The following is a 21,096-nucleotide window of genomic DNA, read 5'->3' on the forward strand; positions in this document are numbered from 1 at the left end:
TTATTTCTGTAATTTCTATTGATTTGAATCTAAAGGTTACTGCCCTATATCTCCATTAAAATCAACTTCTTCTTAGTATTTAATCCTGGTGGTAATTCCCCACACGTGACCACAGTGACTGCATATTTAAAGAGTTACAGAAGGAACATTAACTAACACAATTACAAATTCGCTAAGTCATTTGAAGGCAAAGAAATACAGAACATGCATTTATTTATGTAAACTTGTACCTGCCGAATGGTAATGCTTATGTAATAAATAGTGATTTTCAATTTTTTTTTTCAAACAGGTTATCATAAACCATGTGTGATGACAGTGGGGTGGAGTTGTTCACAAGACAGGTACGCATGGAATAAAAGTACATTCTTCATTTATAAACTTTTGTTTCTTCAGCGAACAAAAAAAAAATCACCCTGTTTACAGCACTGCAATTTCCAAAGGCATCTTGAAGGCTCAGTAGCTGGTAATTATGCAGAAAACATAATTAGTAGGATGTTGCTAATTAGCAGTAAGACGACGTTCACTGGAGTTATAGCTGTTGGAGAAAGAAAGAAAATAATGAAATTATGCCATTTTGATCATGTATCCAATTAATTTTGATGAGGTTTTAAAATAGATTGTTTTATGAACTTGTTAAGGTAGGATACAAATATGAGCTCAGGAATGATCTACAGATAGATAGAAAAGATTCTTTGGATTAGATACTGCAGATGGATATATCACATAAGTACACTAAGGGCTCCTGTCCACAGCCACATTTCCACCTCGTATTACTCGTGCATTGCACGGCCGCGGGCTACGCCGTGCATGGAGTCAATGAAAGTCAATGGACTTTCATTGATCCATGCACATGTGCGTGTGGACATTGAATGCTCTATTTTTCTGTGTACCACGCAGCGTGGGCCCCATACATTGGTATAGGCAGCTTATGAAGCGCTGTCCATACGCAATACATTGTGTATGGGCAGCATCTTCATACGCAACCCCACTCTGAAACCAAGTAAGGAATTTTTAAAAAAGTCACACTGCACATGTCCATGTGTGTCCGATATGAGCTGTGCAATCGCAGCCATACGTGGTGTCCGCCGGCAGAACCGATGTTTATAAAATCAGTAAAACACTGTGGGGAGCATATGCAGATAGGAGGGGGAAGGAGGCAGGATTAGGACAGGGCTCTGGGCAGAACCAAACGCCACACTTTTCAGAACAATGTAGGGTTGGTTCGCCCCCAGACCATGTCCACGCCCTAGGTGAGTCCCCTTTCCCCTGATCTGCACAAATGAGACAGGTTGCCAAAGGCTTCATGCACAGCAGCCACTTTGTGGTATTCCTGGTAATCACCTCTTAGGCCTCATTCACACGAGTATGAAATTGACGCCAAACTTACGTGCACAAAAAAATCGTAGCTAAGTGCATGAAAAATAGCATGACTGGATGATTTCCCGTTATCAAGCCACAAGCTTTATTAGAGGTGAAATTACCCATTCACACGATCCAGAGCTGCGTGGCGGTAAAAACAAGCACTGCAGCTCCGAGAGGAGAGATAGAGAGATGAGCAAAATACCCGGGGGAACCCCCCTCTCTGCGAGGCTTCTCTTCATCTTATCCGGGGTGGAGGGATATCCCCGCTGCAGCGATGTCGGGGTTCGCCTGTGGGGGAGAATAAGAAAATCACCAGCACCGCAGAATTTCCTTATTCTCCCCAGCAGGTGAGCCTCGACATCGCGCTGCTGTTTTTTTTTTTATTCTCCCCTAGAGGGAAACCCCGGCTGAGATAAAGGGAAGCCCTGCAGAGAAGGGGATTCCCACTGGGCTGTCCTTCACCTCTATCTCTCCCCGCTGCAGGGAGAGAGAGGTTCACCTCCAGAGGAAGTCCTTCCTTCCCCCCTATGGGACAGCTGAACAGCACATTTTTAAATGTCTTGCTTTAAACTCCTGTTAGTCCCCTCATCCCCGCGGGGACTAACAGGAGCTAAGAGTGGGACATTTAAAATGTACTTCTGTGTTTAGCGATTGTTTAAAGCTTAAACGAAACAATCGGAATGATTACCTAATCAACCTCCCACTTGTTATCCAGCTCCCATAGATGTCTATGGAAACTCGTGCGGTTAGCACACCAAATATAGGTCACGTCCTATCTTTTCACGCTGCTAGGAATTTCAGTTGCGGGATTTCAGTCGCACATGTCTACTAATTTTAAGGTGCAATTTTTTTTTACGCACTTAAAATTTTCCCATCTGAAGGTTTTCATAGGAATCTATAAGTTCTATTAGCCACAATTTATTTGCGCAGGTAATACGGTGTGCGTGTCACGCTTGTGTGAATGATGCCTCAGTGTGTGTTTTGGTGTACCCTGCTTTTTATTTAAGAGCTCCTTCACAAAAGTGCTATAACTTAAAGGTCAACATGATGAATTCCCTCTATCTCATTAAAGTTTAAATTTTATTCTCACAGAGTTTTCAATACGTTTTCTAAAATATAACAGGTTTTCCTTACCCACTCATTTGCTGATGTCTACACACTTTTTTATGTCTGTAAGTTCAGATTTTTAGATGGTCTTCCCCTTTTTTCTGTTGCTCTGATGTTTGCAAACTACTTTCATGAAGGGCCTAAGGCCTCATGTCCACTTACAAATTGGGATTTAAAATCCGCAGCGTTTTTCCTGCACGCGGATCCGCGCCCCATAGGGATGCATTAGACACCCGCAGGTAGTTAAATACCTGCGGATGTCATTTTTCCCTGCAGAAGCGGATCCGCGTGCAGGAAAAAATCCGGACCATGCTCCATTTGGTGCGGGTCTCCCGCACAGACGGCTCCCGCAGGCTTCTATTGAAGTCTATGGAAGCCATCCGGATCCGCGGGAGACCTAAAATCAGAATATACTCACCTGCGCGCGGCGCGCAGCCGGTGTGCCGAGCACATCCGCCGAGCCGAAGAAAGAATATCTGGCCGGGAAGAAGGGAAGACTCGCACAGACTGCTGCAGGTGAGTATATTCTATTTTCAGCACTCATGTCCGCGGGGCAGGAGGGACCCGCTGCGGATTCTCCATGGAGAATCCGTAGCGGGTCCCTCCTGCCCCGCGAACATGAGGCCTAACATTCTGACAGTAGTTCACTGTCCTGCACTTCCTTTCCCTTACTTCCCATGCTGCATTGCACAACCTGTTGTCCAATCAGTTGAGAAGCAGTATTTGAATGCCTACCCCTCTGTTCTCCTAGCATGATTCAGGCATTCTGGCCAGATGCTTAGTAAACCCAATATAATGCATCAGACACATACATGCACTCCCCCAGGGAGAGGCAGAGGTTGTGGAAATCATTATCACAGATCTGTCAGTCTGCAGCCTCAGAGTGCACAGGAACACACCTGTGAACCTAGATCCCCTCCTGCCATTGCTAAGGAAATGTCCCTGTGTTCTCCTTACTATGGAAGCTCTATACCTAACAACAGAGAGTGGATCACAGAAAAGCTGGGAGGGAGACCCCTAGCGGCAGTCACTTCAAACGTGATTCAAAGTGGTAAAGCAAAAACATTTTTAATGAAGTATAATCCAGAAAAATTAGATTAACACAAACTGATAGATTAGCATAAATTGTCTGAAAAGTTAGTGCCCTTTTAAGAATCAAAACTTCATTGCCATTTGCCTAGTTTCCATAATAGAAGGTTATACATATCTTTTTTAATTCAGTATACAGTATATAGCAGTCAGGTGTATCTTACACAGATTTCTTACCTTCACTAAATGAACACTGGTAACCCTCTATAGATTCAATGTAGCTTCTACCTAGCCACTGCTCATATGATTTCTTCTCTTTGACAGGGACAATCTTTTGGGTAGAGTCCTTAAAGATCAGATCCTTTTCATCATAATCTGAAGAGCTAAACATTTTAAATTCAGAGCTATTGTCACTCGCATAATAACCCTGCAATGAAAATGCAACAAGTAAATAAAGTAATATACACTGGGTGCATAATTATACGTGAATCAAACACTTTGTTATATATTAGAGCAATGAGGATAGGTATTACTGTAAGTGGTGACAAAGTCTGTACAGCGCTGCAGAATATGTATGCGCTAAATACATGAGTAAAATAAATCAATAAATAAATATTGACGTTGAATATATAGTAGATCTAACCAAGCCGGGCAGCCACTTGTGTATATAACAAAAAGGATGTACTTGTTTAACGCCCAGGAGTTGGGCAGGCCATTTAAAAGGGTTGTCCAAGATTGAAAAAAACATGGTTGCTCTCTCCCAAAAACAGTGCCACTTCTGTCCATGGCTTGTGTGCATCTTAGTCCTATTCACTTCAATGGAGCTGAGCTATATTATTACAAACAGCCCATGGATAGGTGTGACAATGTTTCTGGAAGAGAGCAGTCATATTTTTCCAATGTTGTGCCAACATTACAATCCTTGTTTATATGCCCTATTATTATCTCCCTCTCGCTCACCTCCTTTCAGTCAGCCAGAAAAAGTAAAGTTGTTTGCGTTTGGTCCAGGACTCCCGGGAGCCATACTTTCTTGGAGAACAATAGACCAATAGCGCTATCCCTCTAATGGAAGCGCTCATTGGTGCACTCACTGACCAATGAGCACTTCCAACAAAGAACAAAGCAAAGCGCTCATTGGCCAGTATAGTAGTGTTCCATCTTTCATTGGTCAGTACAGTAGTGTTCCATTCCCATAGTCGGGCTTGTTTCCCTGTCTGATACCTGCTCAGCTATTGCATTGCAGCCCATCAACATGGTGAACATCACAGAATGTGATACAGGATAGTACTGGGACTCACACATGCAGAGCAGGCAGCTTGACTCACAACGACTGCTCTTTACTGTGATTAGTGTGGCATCCCGAGTAACATAGTAACATAGTATGTAAGGCCGAATGAAGACATTGTCCATCTAGTCCAGCCTGTCCATCCTACTGTGTTGATCCAGAGGAAGGCAAAAAACCCCAAGGCCAGAAGCCAATTAGCCCTTTTGGGGGAAAAATTCCTTCCCGACCCCCTAATGGCAATCAGACTGTTCCCTGGATCAACCCCTAATAGTTCCTACCTGCCTATATACCAGGATTGACACTTAACCTAATATTTATATCCTGTAATATAAACCTAATCGCGGTACAACACTCGCATTAATTCCAAACTCGGACCACCGTGAATTTCGAGTGCTGTCTGTTCTATTTTCTGTGTTTTCATGTTTTTTAACGCACCTCATAACCCATCACAATGATGGGGTGTGTTAAAGGGGTTGTCTCATGCCGAAATGTTTTTTTTTTAAATTCAATAGGCCCCCCATTCGGCGCGAGACAAACCCAAGGGATGGGTTAAAAAAAAAAAAGTTTATTACTTACCCGAATCCCCGCGCTGCGGCGACTTCTTTCTTCCTTTACCAAGATGGCCGCCGGGATCTTCACCCACGATGCACCGCGGGTCTTCTCCCATGGTGCACCGTGGGCTCTGTGCTGTCCATTGCCGATTCCAGCCTCCTGATTGGCTGGAATCGGCACACGTGACGGGGCGGAGCTACGAGGACCAGCTCTCCGGCACGAGCGGCTCCATTCACCAGGGAGAAGACCGGACTGCGCAAGCGCGTCTAAAAACGCCAGAAGACAGCGAATTTAGACGGATCCATGGCGACGGGGACGCTAGCAACGGAGCAGGTAAGTCAATAACTTCTGTATGGCTCATAATTAATGCATGATGTATATTACAAAGTGCATTAATATGGCCATACAGAAGTGCTGAACCCCACTTGATTTCACGAGACAACCCCTTTAAAACAGCTGTCATGCGTTCAAAAACGCACTCGAATGCCACAGTTTTGAGCGTAGTTTATCTGAACGTATGTGTTAGAGTGTCCCTCAAGGCAGCATTAATGATTCTCTACACATTGGTGCAACTCACCTGAGAGGCTGTCTCTTCAGTGACAAGTATGCTCTGCCAGCATTGGACCCATAAGAGACTGACCACTGCCTAAAGGTGCTTTTAGATGGAACGATTATCGTTTTGTCTAAACAAAAGACAACGACTGAATGATGAACGATAATTGTTCACTTTTCGTTCATTGTTCATTTTATGCAAGCATAAAAATCATTGTTAACTTGTTTAAACAGCACTTGCTTAGTCATTCCCAATCACAGCGAATGTGAAAGACTTAACGATTCCCATTTGAATGAGCCAACGATGTATCTGCCTGTATAAACAGGCTGCCTGAGAGCAAACAAGCTAGCGGTGATGTCACTCACTTGTTCAAACGATAATTGGCTCATCTAGAAGAACCCTTAGTTACTGATTTGCTGAGTGCTGCACTGGTGAGGGCAGCAATGCAGCTTATACTAGTATTAGTAACTTTATGTTATTTTTATTTCTTTTTTTCATTAAGAATGCATCCTCACTGGCCTGATATGAGATGGCACCCTAGGCAGTTGCTTATTTTTACCTACCCTTCATCCTGACCCTGGATGGAACAAGCATGATCATTCAGTTATTGGGTCAAAAGGGGTGTTTTCTCTCCTTAAAGAGAGCACCCAAAAAGTGTGTGGAGACAACTAGGGGGTGAGTGGGTCAGGGGATGGCATCGTATCTCCCCAAGGAGAGCACCCAGAAGGAGTGTAAGAAGATACATGAGAGATGAATGAGCAGATTTATACAGCCATGCACGCTCCTCTGGGTAATTTATGCAAATAAGGATTTATGCAAATCTAGTTATTAGAACTATTTGTAATGAAATATCAGTTGCATTAAAAATTTGACCATACATAAGAAACCAATAACAGATTGAGGCACAAAGCAGGGTAATAGTATATGAATTCCATGATGCTCTAGTATGTAGGAATGCTTGTGCTTATAATCCTTACCTGAGCCTTATCTAGAAGGCCAAACACTGCATGTATATTTGTCTCTGGATGAACCATAACTGCATGAGCAGGGACTTGGGCCCAGTTACAGTCTGCATACTGGGTCACCTCTGCTCTGGCACCATTCAGACACAGCAACTGGAAGTCAGAAGATTTTAATGACTTTGCCCATTCTTCTGTATTGTTTCCTGGAGAGAAAATAAATTATGCATAATGCATATCTTTGTATTTTACTGTATTAACCTCTAACTTTTTGCGTTCCTTGGAACGCACCGCCCATTGATTTCAATGGCACCTTTAATGCCTTGCATGCCGTATCACTGAATGGGTTGATCAGGGAAATGCTGTGGATATAGTTTTTCTTGACCTTAGTAAAGCATTTGACAAAGTATCTCATACTATACTTATTGAAAAATGACCAGATATGGGATTGACAAGACAACTTTTAGGTGGATTCAGAACTGGTTGAGTGATTGTACTCAAAGAGTGGTCATAAATGGCTACACATCTAAGTAAAAGAATGTATCAAGTGGGGTACCACAAGGCTCTGTCCTAGGCCCAGTGTTGTTCAACATTTTTATAAATGATCTGGAGAAGGGAATTGATGGGAAACTGATCAAATTTGCTGATGACACAAAGCCAGGAGGGATAGCTAACACTAGGGAAGAGAGAGCGTATTCAAAAAGATCTAGAGAAGCTTGAAGAGTGGGGGGTGACTAACAGAATGGTATTTAACAAGGAGAAATGCAAAGTCCTACATCGGGGCAAGAAAAATGAAAAAAGCACATACAGAATGGGAGGAATTGAGCTAAGCAGCAGCACATGTGAAAAAGACTTGGGTTTACTAATAGATCATAGACTGAACATGAGTCAACAATGTGATGCAGCAGCCAAAAAGGCAAACACAATTCTGGGATGTTTTAAGAGAAGCATAGAGTCTAGATCACGTGAGGTAATTATCCCCCTCTACTCCTCCTTAGTCAGACCGCATCTGGAATACTGTGTCCAGTTCTGGGCACCCCACTTTAAAAAAGACATAGACAAACTGTAGCAAGTTCAGAGAAGAGTTACCAAGATGGTAAGTGGTCTGCAAATCATGTCCTATGAAGAACGGTTAAAGGATCTGGGGATGTTTAGCTTGCAAAAAAGAAGGCTGAGAGGAGACTTTATAGCGGTCTACAAATATCTGAAGGGCTGTCACAGCACGGAGGGATCAGCCCTATTCTCATTTGTACAAGGAAAGACTAGAAGCAATGGGATGAAACTGAAAGGGAGGAGACACAAATTAGATATTAGAAAAAACTTTCTGACAGTGAGGGTGATCAATGAGTGGAACAGGTTACCACGGGAGGTGGTGAGTTCTCCTTCAATGGAAGTGTTCAAACAAAGGCTGGACAAATATCTTTCGGGGATGATTTAGTAAATCCTGCACTGAGCAGAGGGTTGGACCCGATGACCCTGGAGGTCCCTTCCAACTCTACCATTCTATGATTCTATGATGTGCAACCGAGTGCAATGCAAGGTTTACCGATTAAATCAATCGTGAAACTCGAGGGAGAGGATTGGAACTTCACATATACAAGTTCTGACAGCGTAGGTGTCATGGCAACCGGGGGCCTTCTTAAAGGCCCCAGGGCTGCCTTGAGAGACTGTCTATCAAGCCATCCCCTTGGGGTGGCTTGATAGGCTGCCTGTCAAATGGCAGTATGACGTAATGTTGTAGCATTACGTCATACTGCAGGAGCAATCAAAGCATCACTGGTTGTAGGCCCCCGAGGGGGACTAGAATGTAAAGTTAAAAAAAAGATAATAAAGTTTTTTTAGTTGTAAAAAAAAAAATAATAATCGGCGCGTCCGTAAAAGTCCGCTCTATCAAAGTAGCGCATTATCTACTCTGCATGGTGAACGTTGTCTGAAAAAAAAAAAAAAAGAACGCCAGAAATGCACTTTTTCAGTCTCACTGTCTCCCAGGAATAAAACACAATAAAAAGCAATCAAAAAGTCGTATGTTTCCCGAATTAGTACTAACGGAAACTACAGGACATCCCGCAAAAAATGAGCCTTTGCTCAACTACGTCGACGGAAAAATAAAAAAGTTATTGCGCGCACAAGATGACCGCCGAAAATAATTGTAAAAAAATAAATGTCTTTGAAAAAAAAAAAAAGAGTAGTATAGTAAAGAAAAACTATACAAGTTTGGAATCGTAGCAATCATACTGACCCATAGAATAAAGTTATCATGTCGTTTTTGTTGCAGTTTGTGCGCCGTAGAAACAAAACACACTGAAAGATAGCAGAATGTCGTTTGTTTTTTTTCATTTTACTCCACTTAGAATTTTTTAAAAGTTTTTCAGTACATTATATGGTACTTTAAATAGCATCATTGAAAACTACAACTCGTCCCGCAAAAAACAAGCCTACATACACAGACATCAATGGATAAATAAAGGAGTTACAATTTTTTTAAAGGGGGGGAGAAAAAAAACAAAATGGGGAAAAAAGGGGCCGTGTCATTAAGGGGTTAAAGAGGTTGTCCAGGGTGGAGAAAAACATGGCTACTTTCTTCCAGAAACCTCACCACAGCTGACTACAGATTTTGACAGGTAATGCAGTGTAGCCCCATTCACTTCAATGGAGCTGAGCAGCAATATCAGACAATCCATGAACAAGTGTGGTGCTGTTTTGGAAGAAAAGCAGTAATGTTGTTCTAATCCTGGACAACTCAGTTAAAGTTAAACTCTAGAGATGAGCGAACGTACTCGTCCGAGCTTGATATTCGTGCGAATATTAGGGTGTTCGGGATGCTCGTTACTCGTAACGAGTACCACGCGGTGTTCCGGTTACTTTCAGTTTCCTCTCTGAGACGTTAGCGCGCTTTTCTGGCCAATTGAAAGACAGGGAAGGCATTACAACTTCCCCCTGTGACGTTCAAGCCCTATACCACCCCCCTGCTGTGAGTGGCTGGGGAGATCTGATGTCACCCGAGTATAAAAGTCGGCCCCTCCCGCGGCTCGCCACACATGCCTTGTGAGTTAGCTGAGGGAAAGTACTATCGTGCTGGTGCTGCTGTAGGGAGAGCGTTAGGAGTCAGTGTAGGCTTCAAGAACCCCAACGGTCCTTCTCAGGGCCACATCTACCTGTGTGCAGGCTGCTGCTAGCAGTGTTTTTTTGTTTTTTTTCTCAAAATCGGCAGTGCAGAGCATTGCACCCGGCATTAGGGACAGAAGTGGTGTATAGGCAGGGAGAGTGTTAGCAGTGAGTGTAGCCTTCAAGAACCTCAACGGTCCTTTCTAGGGCCAAATTTAACCGTGTGCAGTACTGTGCTGGCTGCTGTTAGAAGTGTTGCATTTTTTTTTTTTCTAAAAATCGTCTGTGCAGAGCATTGCACCCTCCATTGATACTACAGGGACAGAATTGTGTAGGCAGGGCCACAACACAGTTATTGTTTATTGAATATACGCAGTGGGTCCTTCCCTTTGCTAAAAAGGACAAAAAATTGTATTTGGCCTGCCTGTGTCAGTCCTAAGGTCTCCGTGTACGTGTGTGCTGCGTGGAGAACGTACAAAAATCAGACGCAACCAGCTACGGTTTACTGCAGGCTTGCGCCATTGTCTTTCCTGACTGGCAAATACCTGCTCTGCTAGAGTTAATAACTCTGCTACAAAAAAGTTGTGTGTCACTTTTTCAGGGCCACACTACAGTTCTAAAAGTTATTGTTCATTGAATATACGCAGTGGGTCCTTCCCTTTGCAGAAAAGGACAAAAAATTATATTTGGCCAGCCTGTGTCAGTCCTAAGTTCTCCGTGTACGTGTGTGCTGCGTGGACAACGTACAAAAATCAGACGCAACCAGCTACGGTTTACTGCAGGCTTGCGCCATTGTCTTTCCTGACTGGCAAATACCTGCTCTGCTAGAGTTAATAACTCTGCTACACTATAGTTGTGTGACACTTTTTGAGGGCCACACCACAGATATTAAACTTCTTGTTCATTGAATATACGCAGTGGGTGCTTCCCTTTGCAAAAAAGGAAAAGAAATTATATTTGGCCTGCCTGTGTCAGTCCTAAGATCTCCGTGTACGTGTGTGCTGCGTGGACAACGTACAAAAATCAGACGCAACCAGCTACGGTTTACTGCAGGTTTGCGCCATTGTCTTTCCTGACTGGCAAATACCTGCTCTGCTAGAGTTAATAACTCTGCTACACTATAGTTGTGTGACACTTTTTGAGGGCCACACCACAGATATTAAACTTCTTGTTCATTGAATATACGCAGTGGGTGCTTCCCTTTGCAAAAAAGGAAAAGAAATTATATTTGGCCTGCCTGTGTCAGTCCTAAGGTCTCCGTGTACGTGTGTGCTGCGTGGACAACGTACAAAAATCAGACGCAACCAGCTACGGTTTACTGCAGGCTTGCGCCATTGTCTTTCCTGACTGGCAAATACCTGCTCTGCTAGAGTTAAAGGAGATGTCCCGAGGCAGCAAGTGGGTCTATACACTTCTGTATGGCCATAATAATGCACTTTGTAATGTACATTGTGCATTAATTATGAGCCATACAGAAGTTATAAAAAGTTTTATACTTACCTGCTCCGTTGCTAGCGTCCTCGTCTCCATGGAGCCGACTAATTTTTGGCCTCCGATGGCCAAATTAGCCGCGCTTGCGCAGTCCGGGTCTTCTGCTTTCTTCTATGGAGCCGCTCGTGCCAGAGAGCGGCTCCGTGTAGCTCCGCCCCGTCACGTGCCGATTCCAGCCAATCAGGAGGCTGGAATCGGCAGTGGACCGCACAGAAGAGCTGCGGTCCACGAAGGTAGAAGATCCCGGCGGCCATCTTCAGCGGTAAGTATTGAAGTCACCGGACCGCCGGGATTCAGGTAAGCGCTGTGCGGGTGGTTTTTTTAACCCCTGCATCGGGGTTGTCTCGCGCCGAACGGGGGGGGGGTTTAAAAAAAAAAAAACCCGTTTCGGCGCGGGACATCTCCTTTAATAACTCTGCTACACTATAGTTGTGTGACACTTTTTGAGGGCCACACCACAGATATTAAACTTCTTGTTCATTGAATATACGCAGTGGGTGCTTCCCTTTGCAAAAAAGGAAAAGAAATTATATTTGGCCTGCCTGTGTCAGTCCTAAGGTCTCCGTGTACGTGTGTGCTGCGTGGACAACGTACAAAAATCAGACGCAACCAGCTACGGTTTACTGCAGGCTTGCGCCATTGTCTTTCCTGACTGGCAAATACCTGCTCTGCTAGAGTTAATAACTCTGCTACACTATAGTTGTGTGACACTTTTTGAGGGCCACACCACAGATATTAAACTTCTTGTTCATTGAATATACGCAGTGGGGTCTTCCCTTTGCTAAAAAGGAAAAGAAATTATATTTGGCCTGCAGGCTTGCGCCAATTTATTTCCTGCCTGGGAAATCAAATCACTGGTAATACAGCATGCTGAGGGGTAGGGGTAAGCCTAGAGGACGTGGACGTGGACGTGGCCGAGGACGCGTAGGCCCAAGTGAGGGTGTGGGCACAGGCCGAGCTCCTGATCCAGGTGTGTCGCAGCCGACTGCTGCGCGATTAGGAGAGAGGCACGTTTCTGGCGTCCCCACATTCATCGTCCAATTAATGGGTCCACGCGGGAGACCTTTATTAGAAAATGAGCAGTGTGAGCAGGTCCTGTCCTGGATGGCAGAAAGTGCTTCGAGCAACCTATCGTCCAGCCACAGTTCTGCGCCGTCCACTGCTGCAAATCCGAATCCTCTGTCTGCTGCTCCTCCTTCCTCCCAGCCTCCTCACTCCACTACAATGACACCTGCTCAGGAGCGGGAACACTCCCAGGAACTGTTCTCGGGCCCCTGCTTAGATTGGGCAGCAGCAGTTCCTCTCCCACCAGAGGAGTTTATTGTCACTGATGCCCAACCATTCGAAAGTTCCCGGGGTCCGGGGGAAGAGGCTGGGGACTTCCGCCAACTGTCTCAAGAACTTTCTGTGGGTGAGGAGGACGATGACGATGAGACACAGTTGTCTTGCAGTGAGGTAGTAGTAAGGGCAGTAAGTCCAACGGAGCAGCGCACAGAGGATTCGGAGGAAGAGCAGCAGGACGATGAGGTGACTGACCCCACCTGGTGTGCAACGCCTACTCAGGACAGGTCTTCAGAGGGGGAGGCAAGGGCATCAGCAGGGCAGGTTGCAAGAGGCAGTGCGGTGGCCAGGGGTAGAGGCAGGGCCAGACCGAATAATCCACCAAGTGTTTCCCAAAGCACACCCTCGCGCCATGCCACCCTGCAGAGGCCGAGGTGCTCTAAGGTCTGGCAGTTTGTCACAGAGACGCCTGACGACCGACGAACAGTGGTGTGCAACCTTTGTCGCGCCAAGATCAGCCGGGGAGCCACCACCAACAGCCTCACCACCACCAGCATGCGCAGACATATGATGGCCAAGCACCCCACAAGGTGGGACGAAGGCCGTTCACCGCCTCCGGTTTGCACCGCTGCCTCTCCCCCTGTGCCCCAACCTGCCACTGAGATCCAACCTCCCTCTCAGGACACAGGCACAACCGTCTCATGGCCTGCACCCACACCCTCACCTCCGCTGTCCTCGGCCCCATCCAGCAATGTCTCGCACCGCACAGTCCAGCCGTCGCTAGCGCAAGTGTTGGAGCGCAAGTACGCCACCACGCACCCGCACGCTCAATCGTTAACCGTCCACATAGCCAAATTTATCAGCCTTGAGATGCTGCCATATAGGGTTGTGGAAACGGAGTCCTTCAAAGCTATGATGGCGGCGGCGGCCCCGCGCTACTCAGTTCCCAGTCGCCACTACTTTTCCCGATGTGCCGTCCCAGCCCTGCACGACCACGTCTCCCGCAACATTGTACGCGCCCTCACCAATGCGGTTAGTGGCAAGGTCCACTTAACTACGGACACGTGGACAAGCACAGGCGGGCAGGGCCACTACATCTCCCTGACGGCACATTGGGTGAATTTAGTGGAGGCTGGGACAGAGTCAGAGCCTGGGACCGCTCACGTCCTACCCACCCCCAGAATTGCGGGCCACAGCTCGGTGGTGGTATCTGCGGCGGTGTATGCTTCTTCCACTAAAGCACCCTCCTCCTCCTCCTCCTCCTCAACCTCTGTCTCGCAATCTAGATGTGTCAGCAGCAGCAGGACGTCGCCAGCAGTCGGTGTCGCGCGGCGTGGCAGCACAGCGGTGGGCAAGCGTCAGCAGGCCGTGCTGAAACTACTCAGCTTAGGAGATAGGAGGCACACGGCCCACGAATTGCTGCAGGGTCTGACAGAGCAGACGGACCGTTGGCTTGCGCCGCTGAGCCTCCAACCAGGCATGGTCGTGTGTGACAACGGCCGTAACCTGGTGGCGGCTCTGCAGCTCGGCAGCGTCACGCACGTGCCATGCCTGGCCCACGTCTTTAATTTGGTGGTTCAGCGCTTTCTGAAAAGCTACCCACGCTTGTCAGACCTGCTCGTAAAGGTGCGCCGGCTCTGCGCACATTTCCGCAAGTCCCACACGGACGCTGCCACCCTGCGCACCCTGCAACATCGCTTTAATCTGCCAGTGCACCGACTGCTGTGCAACGTGCCCACACGGTGGAACTCTACGCTCCACATGTTGGCTAGGCTCTATGAGCAGCGTAGAGCTATAGTGGAATACCAACTCCAACATTGGCGGCGCAGTGGGAGTCAGCCTCCTCAATTCTTTTCAGAAGAGTGGCCCTGGTTGGCAGACATCTGCCAGGTCCTTCGAAACTTTGATCAGTCTACCCAGGTGGTGAGCGGCGATGCTGCAATCATTAGCATCACCATTCCTCTGCTATGCATCTTGAGAACTTCCCTGCAAACCATAAAGGCAGCCGCTTTGCGCTCGGAAACAGAGCCGGGGGAAGACAGTATGTCGCTGGATAGTCAGAGCACCCTCCTGTCTATATCTCAGCGCGTTCAGGAGGAGGAGGAGGATGAGGAGGATGAGGAGGAGGGGGAAGAGACAGCTTGGCCCACTGCTGACGGTACCCATGCTGCTTGCCTGTCATCATTTCAGCGTGTATGGCCTGAGGAGGAGGAGGAGGAGGATCCTGAAAGTGATCTTCCTAGTGCGGACAGCCATGTGTTGCGTACAGGTACCCTGGCACACATGGCTGACTTCATGTTAGGATGCCTTTCTCGTGACCCTCGCATTCAACGCATTCTGGCCACTACGGATTACTGGGTGTACACACTGCTCGACCCACGCTATAAGGAGAACCTTCCCAGTCTCATTCCCGAAGAGGAAAGGGGTTCGAGAGTGTTGCTATACCACAGGACCCTGGCGGACAAGCTGATGGTAAAATTCCCATCCGACAGCGCTAGTGGCAGAAGGCGCAGTTCCGAGGGCCAGGTAGCAGGGGAGGTGCGTAGATCGAGCAGCATGTACAGCCCAGACAGTGCAACAGTCTTTAAGGGCCTGGCCAGCTTTATGGCTCCCCAGCAAGACTGTGTCACCGCTCCCCAGTCAAGGCTGAGTCGGCGGGAGCACTGTAAAAGGATGGTGAGGGAGTACGTAGCCGATCGCACGACCATCCTCGGTGACGCTCTGCCCCCTACAACTACTGGGTGTCGAAGCTGGACACGTGGCCTGAACTAGCGCTGTATGCCCTGGAGGTGCTTGCTTGTCCTGCGGCTAGCGTCTTGTCGGAGAGGGTGTTTAGTGCGGCTGGGGGAATCATCACAGATAAGCGTACCCGCCTGTCAACCGACAGTGCCGACAGGCTAACACTCATCAAGATGAACAAAGCCTGGATTTCCCCAGACTTCTCTTCTCCACCAGCGGACAGCAGCGATACGTAAGCAATACGTATTATGCACCCGCGGATGGAAGCTACGTTCTCTCTCACCATCCAAAACGGGGACATTTCTGCTTCATCAATCTGTGTCTAATATTCCTCCTCCTCCTCCTGCTCCTCCTCCTGAAACCTCACGTAATCACGCTGAACGGGCAATTTTTCTTAGGGCCACAAGGCTCACTCATCTAATTTTTCGAAACAATTTTTATATGTTTCAATGCTCTTAAAAGCGTTGAAACTTTAACTTGAACCAATTTTTCGTTAAACTGGGCTGCCTCCAGGCCTAGTTACCACTTAAGCCACATTAACCAAAGCGATTAATGGGTTTCACCTGCCATCTTGGTTGGGCATGGCCAATTTTTACTGAGGTACATTAGTACTGTTGGTACACCAATTTTTTGGGGCCCTCACCTACAGTGTAATCATAGCAATTTGTATGTTCTTCACCTGCACTCATGGTACAGAAGTGTGTGTGGGGTTGGCCTACACTTTAGCTACATAAATGTAACTTGGGCCTTGGCTATACTGCAGCTACTGAAATGGAACGAAGACTGCGCTCCCACTATACTGCTGCTTCGGAATTGTTACTGGGGCCTGTCTTGAGTGCTACTATTGCTGAAATGGAACGAAGACTGCGCTCCCACTATACTGCTGCTTCGGAATTGTTACTGGGGCCTGTCTTGAGTGCTACTATTGCTGACATGGAACGAAGACTGCGCTCCCGCTGTAATGCTGCTAGTGATATGTTAGTGGGGCCTGTCTTGAGTGCTACTATTGCTGACATGGAACGAAGACTGCGCTCCCGCTATAATGCTGCTAGTGATATGTTAGTGGGGCCTGTCCTAATGCTACGGCTGAAATGTTACGAATTCTGGGCTCTGCCTATACCGCTGCTAATGGTATGTCTCTCGGTTGTGGAAACAGAGGCTTCCCAAAGACATGATGGCGGCGAGGCCATTTCCCACCAACGCGGTTACTGTAAAGGTGCATATAACCACGGACACGTGTAGAGGACACGTAGTGCCTCAAAAACATCCCCCTCCTCCTCCAACAGGGAAAACAAACATTCTTGGCAAATGCCTTTGCATTGGTTCGTCTGGTGGCAGTCCAAGAATTTCACCTTTACCGACACTAAAAGAGAGCCCCCCCACCATCCCCCCGCCACGGCCCACTTAATCCTGGCCACATTCCGAAAACCAACAAAATAAAACCGCGCTACTAGGTCCGCAGTCACCACCACATTACCACCAACGCGGTTACTGTTAAGGTACATATTACCAGTCTGACTGGGGCATGCAGACACCTTGACAGAATGAATAGTGTGTGACACATAGGTTCCCCATTGCTATGCCCACGTGTGCAGCTCCTGATGGCGATGGCACAGGATTCTATTTCTCATTGCTTCTGTACAGCATTGTGGGCTATCGCCCCGCCACTTTTAAAGAGGGTCGCTGCCTAGCCGTGCCAACCTCTGCAGTGTGTGCCTGCGGTTCCTCCTCATGGCAGACGCACTTCTAAATAGACATGAGGGTGGTGTGGCATTAGGGCAGCTGAAGGCTGCGCAGGGACACTTTGGTGTGCGCTGTGGGGGCGAGGGGGGGCGGTTGGGCAGCATGTAACCCAGGAGAAGTGGCAGTGGAGTGTCATGCAGGCAGTGATTGTGCTTTGTTGGAGGTAGTGTGGTGCTTAGCTAAGGTATGCATTGCTAATGAGGGCTTTTCAGAAGTAAAAGTTTTTGGGAGGGGGGGGGGCCCACTCTTGCCGCTATTGTGGCTTAATAGTGGGACCTGTGAACTTGAGATGCAGCCCAACATGTAGCCCCTCGCCTGCCCTATCCGTTGCTGTGTCGTTCCCATCACTTTCTTGAATTGCCCAGATTTTCACACAAGGAAACCTTAGCGAGCATCGGCGAAATACAAAAATGCTCGGGTCGCCCATTGACTTCAATGGGGTTCGTTACTCGAAACGAACCCTCGAGCATCGCGAAAAGTTCGTCCCGAGTAACGAGCACCCGAGCATTTTGGTGCTCGCTCATCTCTATTAAACTCCAGTTTTAAGACTCAGCGTTCACACTAAATCATAGCAGTAAAATCTGCCAGCTGTGTTTTTTAAGGCATAAAAATTGCAACAGAAAAATATCTGGAAATGTGTGAACATCGCCTAATATTTATATCAGGGAACTACATCTAAGCACAGGTTACCATGAGCAGTACCTGCATGGTGCTAACATTGCCTGCGAAGCACTGCCACTCTAACGGCTAGTTCACACGTCAATATTTTTCATCAGTATTTTTAAAGCCAAAACCAGGTGCAGAGAAAAAGTATACTGGAAAGTTTTGCCTTTCTTCCATATTTTTGGCTTGCATTTCTTCCGTATTCCTGGTTTTGGCTTGCAAAATACTGATGAAAATACGAACGTGTGAATAAGCCCTAAAGGTATGTTTATACATTATGGAATTTCACCTCCTCCTCTGAACTAATGAAATCCGCTGTGAAAATCAGCAACATATATTAACATACTGGGGGTTTAAAATCTGAAGGGGAGCTCAATATGTGCTGCAGATTTTTTAGGCATCATGTGGATGAGATTTCTTGAACTCTTCTTGAGAGGTTCATTGCATCATTGACTTCTCCTGAAAGTAACATTGTGGCAGATAATTCAAAGTTATGCAATCCTTGACTCTCATGATTGAAAAGGTTTCAAACTGGAGTTTCACTTTAAAAAACAGCTTATGTTTTTATTGAAGCCTGTGGTTTGCAAATTCCATTAAGGCAGGGATTGACAAATGGACTTGAGTGAGGTAACTGTGGTCAGAAAGAATAGCATACTGTATTCCTGCACTACTAACAACTATAATGAACATTTGATTTTTGTGAGACATGGAAATGGTTATAAGAAATACCATCAGTATTTTCGAAAACTGTGCTATGCTTCACAAATGCCACTTCTCCTTTTTCAACAAGACACCTGCAGTCATAAACATAGAAAACAATTTCAAGTTAATATTCAACATTTGTTACAACTCAAGGAGAACTAGATGTAGCAAACTTTAAAGGGGTTTTGTCATTAAAAAAAAATTATCTAAATGTACCTATTCCTTCCCTGTCTGTCTCCTTATCACATCTTCTCCTGGTTGAGCTTCACCACTGCCCCAGGTCAGCTCACTGCAGGCTGGGACCAGCTTTTTATGAGGGCTGCTTATCACAAATTCCTTCCGGCTGGGTCAGTGAAGGTCACATCCCTGTGCTGTAGCTTAACTGCCTAGGAAGGAATTGTAATCTATTTCAGAGACACCTCGCATGAGCAATCTCTGAAGAAGATAGGCAATCCTCCTGCTGGCTTGTGAGCTGTCATGTAACGTACATTGGAAGACTGCCAACCAAATGTACCTAACCTCACAGGAAGGAGAAGAATCAGGCAGCTGGAGGTGAAGTGACCCCCAGACTGCAGGAGACAGGAGAACATGGGGGAGGTGAAGATCTGGTAAGTAGACTGATGGGGGAGGAATAGATAAGTATAGCATTTTCTTTTTTAGTGACAGAACCCCTTTAACTTATCATTAACTTAACATTTAGCATATCATGTGACAAAGTCTAGCTAAAGTTTTCTGCATCATGGTATGCAAATTATTATATGTCAAGTTACAGTTTGCTACATCTATAACACAAGAATATTTAGTCAATAGAGATTTTAAACTATATATCAAGATTCTGGAAGTACCCCTGTAGTTTATGTGTTGTGTTTTTTTTTTGTCACCTCACATAAGATAAGATGTATTCTCAAATGTAAGTTTGAACAAAAAGGTCAAACTTTCTATCATTATAATATATTGTCTTCTGCACTTTAGGGTCATTGTTCTTGGCTTTTTGGGTAAATCGTGACTGACAAATAGCTACAGCACAGGCCATTATGTCAATCGCTGTACCCTAATTAGTGCCAGTGCTTGAAGACATGTAACAGAGCAGGAAAAGCATTTAGCACAATCAAAAATATTCAGCACTGTTCCGTCCCTGGAATAAACTTTTTATTAGTGAGATTCAGAATCAGAGCGTCCCAGCCCAAAACACGTTAAGTTTTATTCAATGGACAAGAGACTGCTGGATATTTGTGAAATTATGCACGCTGTTCGGTTTAGTCCATGCACCAAGAATGAAAGCTGCAGCCATGTGGTAACCAGGCACATTTGGAACAAGGTTGAGCTGACCCTTTACTATTGTATTCTAAATCATCGTACTACTTTGTCAACACTTCTTTTCTGTGTGACGTTCTGAAACAGATAGTTTAAAAATGATTGGCTAGATTGAAAACAGGCGTGACAGGCCAAATCCATGCTTTGCACTAGGCCACTTTCACATGGGTGTACTGTGAGTGCATTCATGCACCCTAATACAAACGTGTGACCCAGTGGGGTTTACTGACCTTAACTGTCACTATCATAGCGATACGTTTTCTTGGCCCATCTGCGAGGTTTACTGACCAGATTTGTCACCATCATAGGAATCTATGATGGTGACAGGTCAGTAAATCCTGTGGTCAGGACAGGACACACGTCTATATTACAAGTGTATGATTTCCTTCATAATACACGTGTGAAACTGGCCTTACAGCTCTTTTACATGGAAGATCATTCAAAAAATCATTCAAATGAGCGATTATCGTTGAGTTTAAATGCAAGCCAACAAATCAGTGACGTGACGAACAATAAATCATTCGCTTTTCGTTCATTTTCTGCAGGCATAAAAGTAATCATTGGCTCGTTCACTAATCATTTGGTTTGTATATCAATCATTCGGTCATTCATATTTACTTACACAGTGAATGTGAATAACTGAACGATTTGTTGCTTGAATGAACTAACAATGTATCTCCCTGTATAAACAGGCTGCCCGAGCAAATGAACGAACTCTGAAATCATTAGTTCGTTTAAACGATATATCGTTTGGTATAAACGGAGCCTTAAGGCCCTTTTACATGGGACGTGTCAGGCAAACAATGCCCGACACTCGTCCCCGTGTATACTCGCTCCTGTGCTGTTACATAGGAGCGATGATCACTAGATCGCTCACAGAGCGGCCAGCAGGGGGCTGGGGCAGCTGGAGGACAGTTCTTTCTCCACTTTCCACCCACCCACCTCCATGTACTGTAAGCAGTGGCCGTTCAATACTGTCGTTCAGATTTAAGCATGCTTAAAACTGAATAACTGGATGATTTTTAGTCCAGTCATTCAGTTTCTGCATGCCTTTACACGGAACAATTATTGTACAAAACCCCGCGGGAGCACAGGAGCCTGGACAACAAGAACGATAATCATCCCGTGTAAAAGGGCCTTTACTCTTCAGTCTGGTACATTGTGCACTGTTTCTTCTGGATTTTCTTATTCATGAATACAATATAAGGGTG

General features: G+C 46.0%; 1 protein-coding gene across 1 annotated transcript in view; it reads right to left on the reverse strand.

The window, feature by feature from the left end:
• Window positions 1-238: 238 nt before the first annotated feature.
• Window positions 239-21,096, reverse strand: part of MELTF (melanotransferrin) — a 58,035-nt gene continuing 37,177 nt past the window's right edge. Inside the window, exons 13-16 of the mRNA XM_066605436.1 lie at window positions 18,599-18,663; window positions 6,866-7,053; window positions 3,736-3,925; window positions 239-535 (exon numbers count right to left, since the gene is read on the reverse strand). Coding sequence (XP_066461533.1) covers window positions 468-535; window positions 3,736-3,925; window positions 6,866-7,053; window positions 18,599-18,663 — 511 coding nt within the window. The 3' untranslated portion in view covers window positions 239-467. The remainder of the gene's footprint in view (window positions 536-3,735; window positions 3,926-6,865; window positions 7,054-18,598; window positions 18,664-21,096) is intronic.

This window comes from Eleutherodactylus coqui, chromosome 1 (assembly GCF_035609145.1).
Source record: "Eleutherodactylus coqui strain aEleCoq1 chromosome 1, aEleCoq1.hap1, whole genome shotgun sequence".
Taxonomy (NCBI): Eukaryota; Metazoa; Chordata; class Amphibia; order Anura; family Eleutherodactylidae; genus Eleutherodactylus; species Eleutherodactylus coqui.